Raw genomic sequence first — 15110 nt, forward strand, 5'->3', positions numbered from 1 at the left:
GCACAGCAAAAACAAGCAAACAAACAAAACAGACCCACCTGTGCATGCGATTATGCAGCTGAAGATGAAGGGCCGCCACATCATGGCTTCAACAGATGTGTTCACAAGTGCATCAAAGTTCAGAACTTTCCTCCTGAGTCCGAGATTAACAGATGGATATTTTGGTAGATGCAGATACAGTAAGTCTTCTTTAGCCAGAGGCAAATCTATTCTAGCCTGTACTGTTCAAGAAAAGAGAACTCAAAAAAGCCATACTAGTCTTGTGAAGAACCCCGCCCCCCCAAAAAACCAACAAACTAAAGAAAAGAAAAAAAAAAAAACACACAACACACACACTTGCAGACAAGTTGCGGCGTCTGTTGTTCCGATTTAACACCAGCAGTCTAACAGTCCCTCTGAGAATACTCGTACTTCTGCAAATTACAAGACAGGGAAGGAGCCCTGCTCCACTTACTGGACTTTTTTGTACCATTTTTGTGAATTTTAGTGCAGACAGTCTGAAAACAACTCTGTGCAAATTTAAAATGATTCAAATCACAGTCCACAAGTACTAATTTATGACTGACATAATGAATAGTTATTAGATTACAATGAGTGCTTCACTTGCAAGTATATGGTTTCTTCTCTGTATGACTGTCATGCCAGCTACAAGGTTGGTTGCAAAGCCAACAAGGTTTTAGAGCAGGGTCCCCAAGCCCAGTCCACGAGGGCTGCTGGTTTTAGATCTCACCCTGGGTCAACACACCTGAATCACATGATTAGTTCATCACCAGGCCTCTGGAGAACTTAAAGACATGTTGAGAAGGTAATTTATTCATTTAAATCAGCTGTGATGGATCAAGGACACATCTAAAACCTGCAGGGACACCGGCCCTCGTGGACTGGGATTGGGGACCCCCGTTTTAGAGTCTCCTGTCTATCAGGATGAGTTAAAAAGCTGTCATTTCAAAGTTTCTTAGATGATCAGGGAGTACATTTTACACCCAGTAGACATTTGGAGGATTTATCTATTCATTTTAAAGTCTTGTAATATGTGACCCCTGTGTATATTTACTTTTTTAATGTATTTCTAACCCCAAACAGATTCAGTAACAGCAAAGATTGTGGAACAAGCAGCTCAAGGAAAGGTTTTAGTACAGGTCAGACTTTAAACAGTTAAAAACCAAACTCTGCATGTTTTAACATCTGGTGTCCACTGATCTAAGGTTCATTTACAAAATGCTTCAGAATTCAAAGAGATGAGGTTTTTCAACCACTTGGCACCACTTTCTTTGATTCCCGATATATTGATCACACTTGCTGTACATTTACAATAATGAAAACTACAAGTAGAATTTCATAAGATTTATTTGAAATATTACATATAAAAACTACATACAATTTATCCCACATTAGGTGAACATTTAACAACAACAGCAACAACGTCATGATTAAAAGCACATTTAAAACTCAATGTGGAATGGTACTACATAGAAAGTCCATAGCGGCCACTTGGTGACGCCATTAAATCGCAACTTTTAAGAGAAATCATTTCACCAGCACCAGGACTTGCAGAAGTGATTCTTGATGAAATCTTTACACGCTTAATCAGAGAGCTCCATCTTCTCTTGTTTAATGTTCTCTGTGGAGGGAAAGTAAGTAAGTAAGTAAGTTAAAATAAATTAATTTTAAAAAACAAAACCACACACTTGAATGAGGATTGGTGCATTCAAATCTTAAAAGATAATCATACGATTAAACTGAAAGTCACCTGATGCTTGTTCTTCCTTCATCCTTTCCGTGATGCACCTCTTAATCTCAAGCCCAATGGCCCTGGAGAGCGGAGGGGGCACAGCATTTCCAACCTGGAAGGAAACAGAAGCAATTACTTGGCAAGAAGCAGGGAGAGATGTTTCTGGGCAGCTCATGAAATGCAGTAAAGACATCTTCATTTTGGAACTGCAACTCAGTCCAAGATGATAAAGGCCAAAATGACAAGGCCAAAAATTAAAATGCTGCTTATTTTTGTTATCATTTATGTAACAAACGAAAATAATAACACATTAATTTATCCCCCATCACCTAAATTTATTGCCTCTCACAGACATAAAAACTGTACTAAAACAAAGCAGTTTCAAAGTTTATACTTTGCTAGATTCCTGCTAAAATGTCTCTGCAAGCCTGACCAAGCGACATCTCCTGAAAGAAAATAGTCATCCCTCACGTGACTTGTACAATATTGTGACTAAAACTCGTAGCAAAGTCACTGTTGCCACTCTTACCTTCTTTGTAGCAACTGTAACCACAAAAATTTCTCAGGGATTAAGAAAAGTATTGTGATTCCAGATTGTACCTGTCTGTGTTTGTCCAGGATGTTTCCAAAGAAGCGGTAGGTGTCAGGGAACCCCTGAGAGCGTGCACACTCTCTCACACTGACAACTCTGTGCTGCTCAGGATGGAGTACACGGCCCTGTAATCAAGAGAGCCTAAGGTCAGTTTCTTTCATTTAAGAAGTGTAAACCATTTCCTGAAACACAAATTAGCTTAAGACTTAAATGCAAGTACTCTGTTTTTTCACTCCTATATTAAATAAATTTGAAGGAATGTTTAATGTAAACAAACTGAAAAAAACAAAAACAAAAAACAAACTTGCGTACCTGCTTGCCCATTGGTTCAGGATTGGTGACTGTTGTGCTGAAGAAACCATCCCATTCCAACCTGCCATAGAGTCCCGCCCAGTGATTATGGCGGTTCCCGGTGTGGGGCAAACACCAGGGGATCAGGGTATTAAACTGCCTGTCTGCAGGGTCACAAGGCTTACCTAAAAAGACATTTGCATGGAAACTATAAGAGATGTATCCCAGATGGAGATTTAAGCTCTACAACTTTTTTTTTTTTTAAGTCCTGCATACCTCCTGCACAGGTGCAAACACCTCTGAGTGCACCGGTGCCGCTACGCCCATTCTTCTTATCATGATGTGTGTAACGCAGTTTCTTAGTCAGGGTGCCATCCTTCAGTCGCACCTCGATGTTGGGCAGATCCCTCCAGTCGGAGCCTGGAGCCAAGGGGATGTAACGCATCCGACCCTCAACCAGTGCACTCATATCCTGTAATGCAGATCATGTAACTTCTGTCATAAAGTTATTCTTTAATGACTGAAAGAGTGAGCCAACATGAGAACACCACAACTCACCTTGCAGATATGATCTCTGAGGATAGGCTGGTACTGTGTGCCTCTGATCTGCCTCTGGAACCAAGACTGGGGCTCCCCATTGTAGGAAATCTCCAGTGCAGCTGCACCATTGCGAATCTCTGGCAGGTCAGACATGGTATCCCTGACAGTGATAGTTCTGTAGATTCCACCATTGCCTCTGTAGACAGAAATTAGTGACAATGATGCTTTAATGTCTTGTGAGAAAGATTTGCAACCTAAAAATACAATATAAGCAACCCAGAAGGGGAAAGGGTTTACATTACCGTGTGACATTGCTGACGTATCTCTTTTCACCCACCACAACGCTGAGAGAGCAAGCTCTGGGGGCAAACACATGCAGAGGCTCAGGATAGCGTGGCAGCTTCTCTCCCGGAGCAGCAGCCAGGATGATGGCCCTGCGCCGGGTCTGAGCAACACCGTACTGACCGGCCTAATGAGAGCAGAATGCAGCGCATTAGTGATCCTTTATTGTATGAGAAGAAAATAAAAACCTTATAGCAAGCTGTTTGTTAACAACACAAGCTCTGAAATTTGTTTCAAGTCAATTTCATTTTAGCTTCACCCAAAATTTCACAGCAGAAAAGTTTAAGGTCTGACCCACCTGCAAGACACCAAAGGTACACTGGTATCCCATTCGCACAAGACAGCGCAGTGTGAGCTTCAGGACCATAGAGTTTTTGAATGACACAAAGTTCCTCACGTTCTCAAGCAGGAAGAATTTGGGTCTGTAGTAGTCACAGTAGCTGCAATAAGAAGAAACAAATAATAATAATTTAAAAAAAAAACAAAAAAACAACACTATTAATGCGAGGTTAAGAGTTTTTGTGGGAAACAAAAAAGCTTGCTGCACAGTGTCGGCGAAAGTTGATGACTTTAGGCGAACCAACCTAAGATAGGAGACAACAAGTGAGTTCTTGAATTTGGAGTAAGTGCGAGAGTTGAAGCGGTTCATCCCACTGAACCCTTGACAAGGAGGCCCTCCACACAGCATCTCCACATCACCCTTCTGAGGCAGCTTCTGGCCAAGAGAATTTGTTTTCTCTCCAGACATGACCAACTTTAGCAAGATGTTGCAGTCCTCGGTGAACACCGTTGTGCCTGGGTTGTTCAGTCTGAAGGCCTGTGCTGCTGGCTCCCACATCTCTATAGCCCAGAGGGTCTCAGAGATTGCTAAAGGCAACAAGCAGTTACGTTTTTGTACTGCAGTCCCAAAACAAACAAACAAAAAAGATGATTTTAAAACATTTTGTGAGTGGGTTGCAACATTTACCAGCCTGGTGGAATCCCTCAGAAAGTCCACCGCAGCCAGAGAACACATCCAATGTGCGATACTTGGGCACTTTAGGTTTAGGCTGTGAGTCCGGCTGTTCCTGTGCAGCTGAAGCTTTTCCTTTGCCTTTACCTTGGGAAACCAAATTTAATACATTAGGATTTCAGAGACTACTAAAAATCAATTTTTGAAGGAAAATATAAATACAATTTCTACCTTTTCCTTTGCCCTTTCCTTTTCCTTTATGGACAGTTGAACGAGCATGATTTGGGGGATCCTCAAAGCTTTTTGCCTTTGCATTATAGGCCTGTGAAGGAGGCACAGTATGGAAATAAGACTGCAGTTTCTACACTGAATTGAAGACATGTTCAAGACTTTTTCAAATAAATGTTCCAGTATTAGACAAAATCTACCATGTCAACTGTTTTTGCTTTCTTCTATGCACGTGGGGTTGTCATTACAAGAAATTGTTTTTGATGAATTGATAAATAGATGATTAGAGTTTAAAGATTAGAGTAGAAAGAAAGTACTGTACCTCAAGAAAATAGAAGCGCTCAGGTCCAGCACTGGAGTAGTCCTGGATGGATTCATTCAGGTCCTCTGCATATTCTACCTGGCAGCGGCCGAGTACGTCACCCATGTTTACGGTCACTTCTTCATCACTCCAGTACAGCTGATTGATGTCTGTATGGTAACTAGCTTTGACACCTTTGTGTGTGTTCTCAGGCCTGGAAAACAAGATAAAATTTGTTAAAGTCTTAAAATTTGTCCAATTTATAGCAACCCATTAAACTGTTAACAGTTTTTACCTGTAGAACTTGTAGAGTCGCAGTTTGACGTCTGACATCTCGGGTTTCCCATTGCTACGCCTGTGACAGAAGATCTCCTTGATGCGCCCAACACGGAAGGGCTCAGGAGCGTCCAGGTTTGAGCCCTTGATGTAGTCTGAGGACTTCCTGTAATACTCTGGATACAGATCCTCATCCACATCGTCTTTCCTGTGGGATCGCTTCACTGGACTGGCTGGCTTCACACTGAGAACCACATTGTTATAGAGGTAAGTGGTGGCCAAATTTTTTAATATACTTTAATATTAGCCACGATACTCAATCTTCCCTTTTTAATAAAGAACAAAATTTATTCAACCTGAAAAAAATAAAAATATAAACAGGCGACCCGTGTGTAAAGAAGGCCCTCTAGTGGCTGAAGCTGCACTACACATGTAGACTCCTCGTTCATGCAAACTAAGACTGAAACTTCTAAATAGCGTTAGACAGTACATGTGTATTCATCATTCTACAGGTCTGAATAAAAGTAACATTCACCTGAAATTAAAAGCCTCAGGGGGAAGGTAGACGCTGTCCCCCACCCTGAACTGCTCTCCTTTAAAGCAAGCCATAGCATACAAAGCCTTTGTGTCATGGTTTTCATTCTCCAGGGGTTCAAATACACGAGGCTTATCTTTGTCCTCTCGCTCTTTAGTCCTTACACAGCTGCCACAGAACCTGAAGGTGAAAGTAGAGATTTTAAAAATGTAAAAAAAAATAAATCGAGGAAAAGATCACGAGCAGCATAAATGAATGTGTAGCTGGTGCTTACTTGAATTTGCATTCTTCTGATGGAGATGTCTTCGGAGGCATTTCAAACCTGGCATATTCTGTGTCATACCAGAACTGATAGAAAAAACTCTTCCCGTCATCCTCAATCACCTTGAGGTCAACATCCACACCACCCTAAAATTACAGAAGCAACTGTTACATGAAGAAAATTACAATAAAAGCAGCTTCAGATCTTTCTAGCCCCTTTAAAAACTTACCTCCATAAACCAGTTGTTCGATGGGGCTTTATACATAACATCAACTTTGCCTTGGACATAATTGAGCAGCATGTCCTCACATTCATCCACAATGACAAGCTCGAGTGGATCTGAAGTCTCACCGAGCACCGTGTCTATTCCACGAAGGAACCAGTGGGCATGAAACATCTTTCCATTATTATCCTCCCACATTGACGTGATCCTAAGAAAACACCTCATTAGATTTGAGAATTGACCTGAGAATTGAATATTATTATACTATGTCTGAAACGCTTACCTTGCCAGATACAGTGGAATGGATGGATCCTCTGATGAAACTGAGACACAGTCTCCCACCTCCAGCAGTTCATCGTTCAAAGAGACCTTCCTGTAGTATTGCTTCTTCCCTTCAGTCTGAAAGGAGTTAAAGATGAATATTTTTATATGACCAGTGCTGGGAGCCACTGCTGCACTAGAGGGTAGTTCTATTAATCTACCACACTGGATGAAAACATACGTGAATAGATTCTCCAATCCATGTAAGTTTGCACTGGGTCTGCTTCTTTCTTTTGGCATGAGGAACCTTTTTAGGCTTCTCCACAGGAACATCTTCCTCCTCAATGTTCTCATCATCTTCAGCCTCCTTGACTGCAAGGTTGGGGCATCTAAACAGAGATAGATAGATTTAAAGAGATTAATACGACTGCAACACCAAGCTGTATATAAAATATCATGTCTGTGTTTTATTCCTTCTTGCTTAAAATATTATGACAGATAAAGTCACTGATGCAAATATCTGGAAAAGCATTTGTAGGCAACACATTCAAAAAAAAAAAAATGCTCACCTTCTCTGCCTACAAGCTTGTTTGCTTTTTCCACTTCCTCCAAATTTGATCATGTCTTTGCAAGCTGCACACTTTCCACAATCAGGAGACTGACAAACCTGTCCACACACACAGAAAAAGAATTCAATATGCATAAGAATTACAGAGGATGGACATCAACATCAGATACTGTACAGATAGTATCCAACTTGCCTCACAGACACCACAGCGCTGTCTTTTCATGGCGCTTTCTTTATCATTCTGCTCTATCTGATCAGAGAAGAATGCATCAAAGATCTGGTAGACCAGCTTTGTAGTGGTTGCTTTAGTTGGTCCCTTACTATCTTTTTCTATCTTTGTTGGGTGACGAATAGCCTGTCTTCTGGCAGCCCTCCTGTCAACAGAACAAAGTGCATGGTCAGAAGACGCAGATTTTACTCTGCACAAATACCTGACGATAAGTGACGTAATGGCATTATGAAGCCCCTGGCCATCAACACACCACAGCATCAGGCCATGCAAAGAAACAAGCAAACCAAACTAAACAAACAGAATGTTCAATGCAGAGTTTCCATCTGATGTAAGAGGCAATAAAGTTCTCTCCGTGGGAAGCAATTGGGCCTGCATGGGAAAAAACAACAACAAAAAAACAAAAACAAAAAACACACCAACATGTGCCAACTTCCTGAGTGTAAAGACTGCTTTGATCTCCTTTGGCTTTTGTTCTTCCTGTCAAAGATATAAATAGCATTCGCTGCAAGAACTCTGAACTCTTAACAAATTCTAACCCATGTTTGAGGAAGTGTCATATTTCTTATTAAACAAGATGGATAACCCTCACCTATATGAAGGCTTTTGAGCGTTAACTCATACAGGCTCTAACTAAATCAAAGTTAATTCCAAATATAAAGAGAATACCCTGACAGCACCACACTCAGGCGATGAAAAGTTTCGTTTTTAATTCTGATGCTTTACAGCTGTGGGGCTGCCCCATGTTCAAACACAAAGCTTGAACTTGGGACTTTCCAAGTCTTCTTGTTCTATGGATTATGAATTTCGTAATGGAAAAAAAAAAAAGTTTACGAGAAAAAGCCTCCGCATAGCCATTATGAAACTTAAAACACTTCTTTCTTCACCTACTATTAAGAGACTGTGCATCTCTTGCACAATATGCTCCTTTTCTAAATGTATCATTTTTGAAGCTGCCAGATACAAGATCAGAATCTCAGGAGAACTAGCTTTCTATGAGGAAGCACTGACCAACAACGACACTGCTAGAGGCATGATGACTGTTTTTAACGTTCACATTTGTTTTGCACAAGTGCTTATAAATGTCAGCAACAATCTCACTATACTACTAGCATCAAAGCACCTCAGACTTTAGCAACCCACCCACTGTTGGGTAAGTAAGTCTGTGGTAGAAGTTACTTTTTGAAAGTGAATGCCCTTTCCCAAACCTGCCCGTTTCCAAGGACCACATTCCAGATTGTTCTGTATAACAAATCGGGTATCACAAAATATTAAATATAAACACATCACAAGTGTTCAACGAGTTGAAATGTGAAAAGACGATTTGTATGTTTTAAATAATGTTCTGTTAAACTCGAGTGGGATGTGCCAGTCTAGTTAAGTTGTTTCTGCAAAGTTCGTTTTAATCCTATGACATCTTTAAATAAATCAATCACCGCACTCGCGCCGATTACACAAATCTGATATACGTGGCCAGATTTCAAATCTGCTGGATAAACTAAAAATAAACCACAATGTAAAGCCAAAAAATATAAAATGATTTAAAGTTGAAATAAAACTTTAGCATGAAATCTGGTGTAGTGCTCTTTGTCCATAAAGTTTCTAAATGCTTCACATTAAACACACCACCAAACAAGCTAAAGATGCATTCACAATGAGGCCTACCTACCAGTACAGCAGCATGCTGCATTAGGAAATGTTAAAGGAATGTTAGACATTAGGGAGAACAGGGAGCAGAAATACAGGAATATAAGCACAAATGAAATGGATAGTTTTAAAACCCGAAGGGAGTCAAAATAGCTGCTGATAGAAGAAAAAATAAAAAAATGGGAAAGCTGAAACTGGATTTTTCATTATAAATTAAGTATGTATTACATGTTTCTTCAATGCACTTCAGATTCAACATTAAGCTATTATTTCAAGTATTTGCAGAATCAATTCAGACCATTTTCTCTGAAATCTCAGAAGACTGCAGATTCACAATCCAACAGATGAGACCAACACCCTTGAAAAATGAATCATTTTAAGTATTGATGCAAAATTATCACTATACATCTAAGCATACAAAACAGAAAGTTGTAACAAAACAAAACAAAACAAAAAAAAAAAAAGTTTAAGCACCTTTTTCCTAGAGTGACTCCTGCAAGCTTGATCAGGTCTCTCATGCAGGGAGTAACAATAATTGGCTGCTCATCCGAATCACCGGCCTCATCGTAGCTCTCCACCTGCTCTACAACAAACTGGGCATGGCGCAGGAGCGTGTCTTCAGTGAAGCAGTTGAAGTTGAGTCCTGCAGGAGGCACAGTTGTCTGAGGGAATGGAAAACAGGGCATAATAAGCTTTGGACATGTCATTAAGAAAAAAATAAATAAAAATTTGATCCCTGTGGGAAACCAACACAGCAACAGGCAGGATCACTTTATATGAATGGAAATATACACAGTAAAACATTTTTTAAAAATTCTCAAACAGATACCACGACAGGAACCCGGATTCAAAGACAAGAGTTTGTTTCATTCACACAAGACTGCACCTCAATCTTATTGAGTAGGTCTTCATAGGTAGCATCAGGATTCTTCTGGAGGAATTCAACCACTATCTTGCTCATATAGATCTTCTCTTGCATCAGTGCAAAGATGGGAGCATACTCCTCACTGGGCTGCATTAAGATGTAGTCAGCAAAAGCTAGATAAGGAAAGAGTTGGATAAACATTAGTGTACTGTATATATGGATTTATTTATTTTAACTAAATGGAGAAGAAAATACACAATTATACTACCTGTAGTGAAACCAATCAAAGCTTTTTCTCCACCATCAAAACCAGTGATCCACCAGGCATTAATGGGTCCCAGCTTTTTGGCAGGAACACCACCTAAAAATACAGGGGGGGAAAAAAAAGGTTATAAAAGCTAAAAGACAATGTACAATCATAATGAACTTTCTATAACTGGACAGGTTTTCCATACCATCCATACAAGGGTTGTCATCATAGATGGGTTTGACAACACAGCTGAAGTAAAGCTCAACATTCTTCTCAATAAGTCCAGAGTCGAATGGACAGAGATGGCCACGCTTGTCATAAACACTGCAACACACATTGTTATACCATATGACTGACAAAAACTTTAAGTTTTAGAATATAAAAACAGTCTAATTAGAAGGAACACATCTGTTCTTCTAAACTCCTTTTACTTTAGGGATCACCACAGCAGATCATCTGCCCATCTCTCACTCCATTCCTAACATCGTTCTGTCACGCCAACCCACTGCAAGTCTTCCTTCACCACATCATGGATCTTCTCTATGGTCTCTTGCCCTCCACAAGGTTACTATCCATACTCTGTCCAAACCTTGCGTCTCTAACCCTGTCTGCAAATCTCTGAACCTGATCTGTACTCATTCATAATACTATCAATTCTGGACCCTGACAATTAAAATCTGATTATCTACAGCTCCGCCTCCAGTCTTGTCTGTATGTCTCAATACCATCTTGTAAACCTTCCCTTTCGCTATTGCTGATATCATTCTGTCACGAATCACCCCTGACCCATTTCGAAAGCCTCTCCACCCCTGCCCAACTCCCTTCTTCACCCCTCATGTGCTGTCCTTTGCTTAAGGTTGAGCCAATTTCAATACTACTTGCAGCAGCATTGTTGTGCTTAGATGTCTCCCTTTCACACAGCTTTCATTCTTCTCTCCAGAGCATACCCCCCATTTTTCCACTCTCTTCCACCTCCTTCCTATTGTTACTACAGATCACTATGTCGTCTGCAAACACCCTTCCTGCCTAACCTCATCTGTCAATCTGTCCATCACCACTACAAACAAGAAGGGACTCAGAGCAGATCCCTCATGTAGTAATCCCACCCCTACAATGAACCCATCTCACCAGTATATGTTTTTTTTTAGATCCACAAGGATGCAGTGCAACTCTTCTTGTCATTGGATAGTTCTCCACCACTCTCAAAGCAAACATCAAATCTGTTGTGCTCTTTCTGTGTGAAGCCACATACTTCATGGTATCAAACTTTACCCCACTGTAGTTACTACTACCACCACCTCATCTGACCAACCACCTTTCCAAGCTATCCTTTTCATAGATGCCCTCACCCATTTCCTGCACTTCCTGACCAACAGTTCCCCTCCGTCATTTTCTTCATTCTTGAGTTCCTCAAGGTACTATTTCCACCCTGTCACCACCCTCTTGACATAATAGTACATTTCCAACTCTATCCTGCTGCCCATTCAAGCTTGATGTCTCCCTCTAGCCAGTCACAGATCTTTCTTTCCTTGCAGTTTTGTTTTGTTCCTCTTACCTAACAAGCTGTGTATGTTACCTCACAGGAACAAAACCTTAATAAAGATGGAGAATTACTCACCTGAAGTTTGTGATCTTGTGCTGTGGCAGATCCTCATAGCTCTCAAATCCATCCTCATTGGAGTCAAACAGTGAGAGGCGCTCATCTGTTAACATTTCAGGCTCATCCAGCTGAAACACAGAAATTATGTTTCAGCAGACAGAAATATATATATATATATATATATATATATATATATATATAATTTAAAACAAACAAAACTGCAGTTTATGTTTGCAAGTTCTCACCGCATTATCAGGATCCCCTTGGAAAAACTTCAGGTCAGAATCATCTAGGTACTGTCTACAGTCTTGACATTTGGGTGGTGGTGTCTGAACAGTAACAAAAACACAATCCAGTCAGCACGAAGCAATAATGCCTTCAAAAATGTTTACAATTCACCTATCTAAATCACTACCTTTACAGCAGAAACCGGCTTTACAATGTCACTCTTGGATTCTTCTGGAGCAGCACTGCATAAAGAAAAGTGTCAACACATTTGCTTGTATAAACTATATCACAATTGTTGCTCTCAAGCTAAAGATACTTACTTGTCATCCGACTCCACTTTGAGACGTTTCTCCTCCCGAGACTACAAACAAATTTGAAAGTATGTGGAGGGTTATTTATCTGACACGGAGGAACTGCAGTTTCTACTCATGTTTTTTTACATTACTTGTACATAACATTACGGTACCTCCTCAATGTCATCATCTTTCTTCGGTTCATTCTGTCCGTTGACAGCTTCTCCATTCAAGTCCTCTGACTTGCGCTTCTGACTGAAAGACATTTATTTCAAGCAGGTTAGAGTGACTGAAGTTTTGTTTTATGCCAAAATACATAAATGAATTAAATATATTCCTATACGCACACTTTAGTGAACATTGACAAGATAGTTGGCTGTTTCCCACTGTTTCTGGTAACCCTGGTACTTGCTGGAGACTCTACAAAAGGAAAAAAATTTATTTTAAAAATTACCTTTGCTTAAATAACTGGAGAAAGCCACTGAATGTGCAGGTGATCTCCATCTTAAGAGATTTAAACGTACTTTTTGTGTCAGAATTTGCCTTGCTCCTCCGTCCACCCTTCCCTTTCGAAGAAGTTGGTGACTTGACAGATTCCTCCTCCTCCTGTACGCTCATGGTTACATCTTCATCATGCTCGTCTTTGTGCGAACCATTTGAAAAGCCATTCGTCTTTCCATTCTTCTCTGCGTCATCAGAGTGGGAGCCATTTTCAAGATGAAGTTCTTTTCCAAGTAGGGCCTTCACTTTAGAGATATAGACCTCCTTTAAAAAACAAAAACAAAAAGCACATGACATATGTCACAAGTTAGATGACAGAAAGTCAAGTACGGTTTTAGGATTAATATCAATTTGGACAACTTACAACTGACTGACCTTTGAGATCTCTGAACTTTTCATTTTTTCCTCCAGACTGGTCAGCTGATCCTGAGCATCAACATGCAGAAAGTCCTGCACCAACTTGAGCTTCTCTTTCACATGTTCCTGAAGTGACATTTTAAAAGAGAATAAGAGCTAATGAATAAAGTCCAAAAAAAAAAAAAAAAAAAAAAAAGGCGGCACAACTTATGCACTCACAGGCACGGGGATAAACACACAAAACTTAAAGAACACAACTGTCTTAAACTGGATTGCATTACTTAACGAGACAATATGCAACCTGGAAACTATCACATAGTACATATTTAACTTCTCCTGTTGACATCGCACCACTGGTGTCAGTTTCCTTATGCTGTCCACCAGAAACAGCTCAAATAGAAAATGGCACAAAAAAAGAAGACTAAAGCTGATCCTCGTTCATTTTATTTATAACTATTTATGATATAAGGGGAGTGCAATGCGGATTGAGTCTGGAACTTCCCTTTGAGGTGACAGTATAGAAACAGACTAAAATACTAAACATTTAGTTCTTCCACACTAAACTTCCGTTTCAGAACTACTAGATAAGCATGTTTTGAGTCCACAGCTCACCTCATCTGCAGATCCTTCCTCATCCAACCTCTGCAAGCTGTAAACAAAGGAGAATCAAAACAGTGCTGGGGTAAGTCAGAGCGAATGGTGTAGGAGCACATCCTTTGCTATACTGCAGCAATAAAACACTGACAGCGGGAAAGCAGAAACACAGATAACAAAACTTCCTGAGTGGCGCCAAATCTCTCACGCTGTCCCATCCATTGGTAGGCTAATGATGCTAACTGGCTAATAGTGCATACCGCATTAGCCCTGTCAATGGCAAAAAGCTAATGTTAGCAACATCTGTTTGCACAGGTAAAAGGGAAACCGCCAGTAACGCTCAGGACAACCACAGAAAGTCTAACCCACCAGGACTGCCATTTCAGCTTTAACAGCCGCTGTTATGGCTTTTGAAATAAAAGCTGCAAGCTAGCTACATCAGTAGAACACTATTAGCATTCATTACAGTACCTTTTCCGGACATCGTCCGGGAGAGGCAGGGACGTCCTGGTTGGCATCGTAAACGAGCGTAAGACACGAGCGACTAAAATGTTTTAAAACCGTTTAAAACTCCACTATCATTAACCACCGCGCAGCTCCACGGTGACTGTCTGTCTGCAGATGGATGCTATAAGCAATTCGGGCGCGCGGGCCGTCTTTTCGCGCGGAAACCCGGGTGTTGTGGACTGTACCACTGTAGCTATGTACAGGTAAAACAGTTTCGATGATGGACTTAATACATCCTTGATGTACGTATCGTTTGTGACCGGAATTACACGTTTATGTCATAAATGTTATTAATAAAAGAAAAATGGGAATTTTTGTCTCTTTTATAAAGAAATAATTTATCTAGAAATGCACAATTAAACCGATCCACCCTTACTGTTTGATAGATGTCGAAGTGGTCTGACCAGGCGGAAGTTGTTGTTTACTAATGAGCTATCGCAGCAAGACATCTGCATCTGTTGTATTACTACTACTTAAAAAAGTACAATTAAAAAAACATTGACTGGATGGCATCGTAAATGTGATACACAATGTAGCTGTTGTATTATTGTAGGGTAACAATAGTTGATTATCCACTGTGGATCACTTCCAGTGCGACTGTACTATCCATGCCTCAGGTCATGATTGCCTTAAGTTGTTTGTAGATATTTTGATTTGGGCGACTGCAATGTCATTATGAGCAAATAAATACGGAGACAAGGTCCTTCAACTATAACCAGCTACGTGCCTATTCCACCACAAGGTGGCAGTGTGTCATCGGTAGAGGATTAATCTCAGGCGGTCAATTTGTTCTTGTACAGTATTTACACATGGAAACCCACCATGTCCGCTTTTACCACCAGCTTTTATTGACACTTGTTTATTCTGTTATTATATTAATTGGTCAGTGTTTAGCTGTGTGTACAGTCACTGCACAGTTGAATAATGTTTAGAAAT

The 15110-nt window shown here is 40.3% G+C and overlaps 1 protein-coding gene across 1 annotated transcript; it reads right to left on the reverse strand.

Moving 5' to 3' along the window:
• Window positions 1-1515: 1515 nt before the first annotated feature.
• Window positions 1516-14277, reverse strand: dnmt1 (DNA (cytosine-5-)-methyltransferase 1). Its single transcript, XM_085352627.1, has 34 exons — window positions 14139-14277; window positions 13686-13722; window positions 13092-13199; window positions 12740-12980; window positions 12563-12635; window positions 12389-12470; window positions 12243-12283; window positions 12110-12164; window positions 11940-12023; window positions 11713-11822; window positions 10300-10418; window positions 10113-10205; window positions 9866-10017; window positions 9454-9641; window positions 7297-7477; window positions 7105-7202; window positions 6777-6924; window positions 6558-6673; window positions 6281-6482; window positions 6064-6197; window positions 5790-5969; window positions 5274-5498; window positions 5000-5192; window positions 4681-4771; window positions 4465-4596; window positions 4082-4364; window positions 3796-3937; window positions 3458-3624; window positions 3174-3351; window positions 2892-3087; window positions 2637-2800; window positions 2333-2449; window positions 1751-1844; window positions 1516-1621 (listed from the first exon to the last, which is right to left on the reverse strand). The coding sequence occupies exons 1-34, from the start codon at window positions 14183-14185 to the stop codon at window positions 1584-1586; spliced, it is 4509 nt and encodes a 1502-aa protein (XP_085208753.1). The 5' UTR covers window positions 14186-14277; the 3' UTR covers window positions 1516-1583.
• Between the last annotated feature and the right edge of the window lie 833 nt (window positions 14278-15110).

The sequence above is a fragment of the Diplotaxodon limnothrissa genome, linkage group LG4 (assembly GCF_057381915.1).
Source record: "Diplotaxodon limnothrissa isolate DT_005_m linkage group LG4, D_limnothrissa_male_GT1.1, whole genome shotgun sequence".
Lineage (NCBI taxonomy): Eukaryota > Metazoa > Chordata > Actinopteri > Cichliformes > Cichlidae > Diplotaxodon > Diplotaxodon limnothrissa.

Bases quoted from the DNA above. Each gene is read 5' to 3' on its own strand.
- dnmt1 (XM_085352627.1), bottom strand. From the start codon at position 14,185: ATGCCAACCAGGACGTCCCTGCCTCTCCCGGACGATGTCCGGAAAAG. The intron at 12,636-12,739 runs GTACGTTTAAAT...TTCCTTTTGTAG, and splicing joins GGCAAATTCTGACACAAAAA to AGTCTCCAGCAAGTACCAGG. The intron at 12,284-12,388 runs GTACCGTAATGT...ATTTGTTTGTAG, and splicing joins AAGATGATGACATTGAGGAG to TCTCGGGAGGAGAAACGTCT.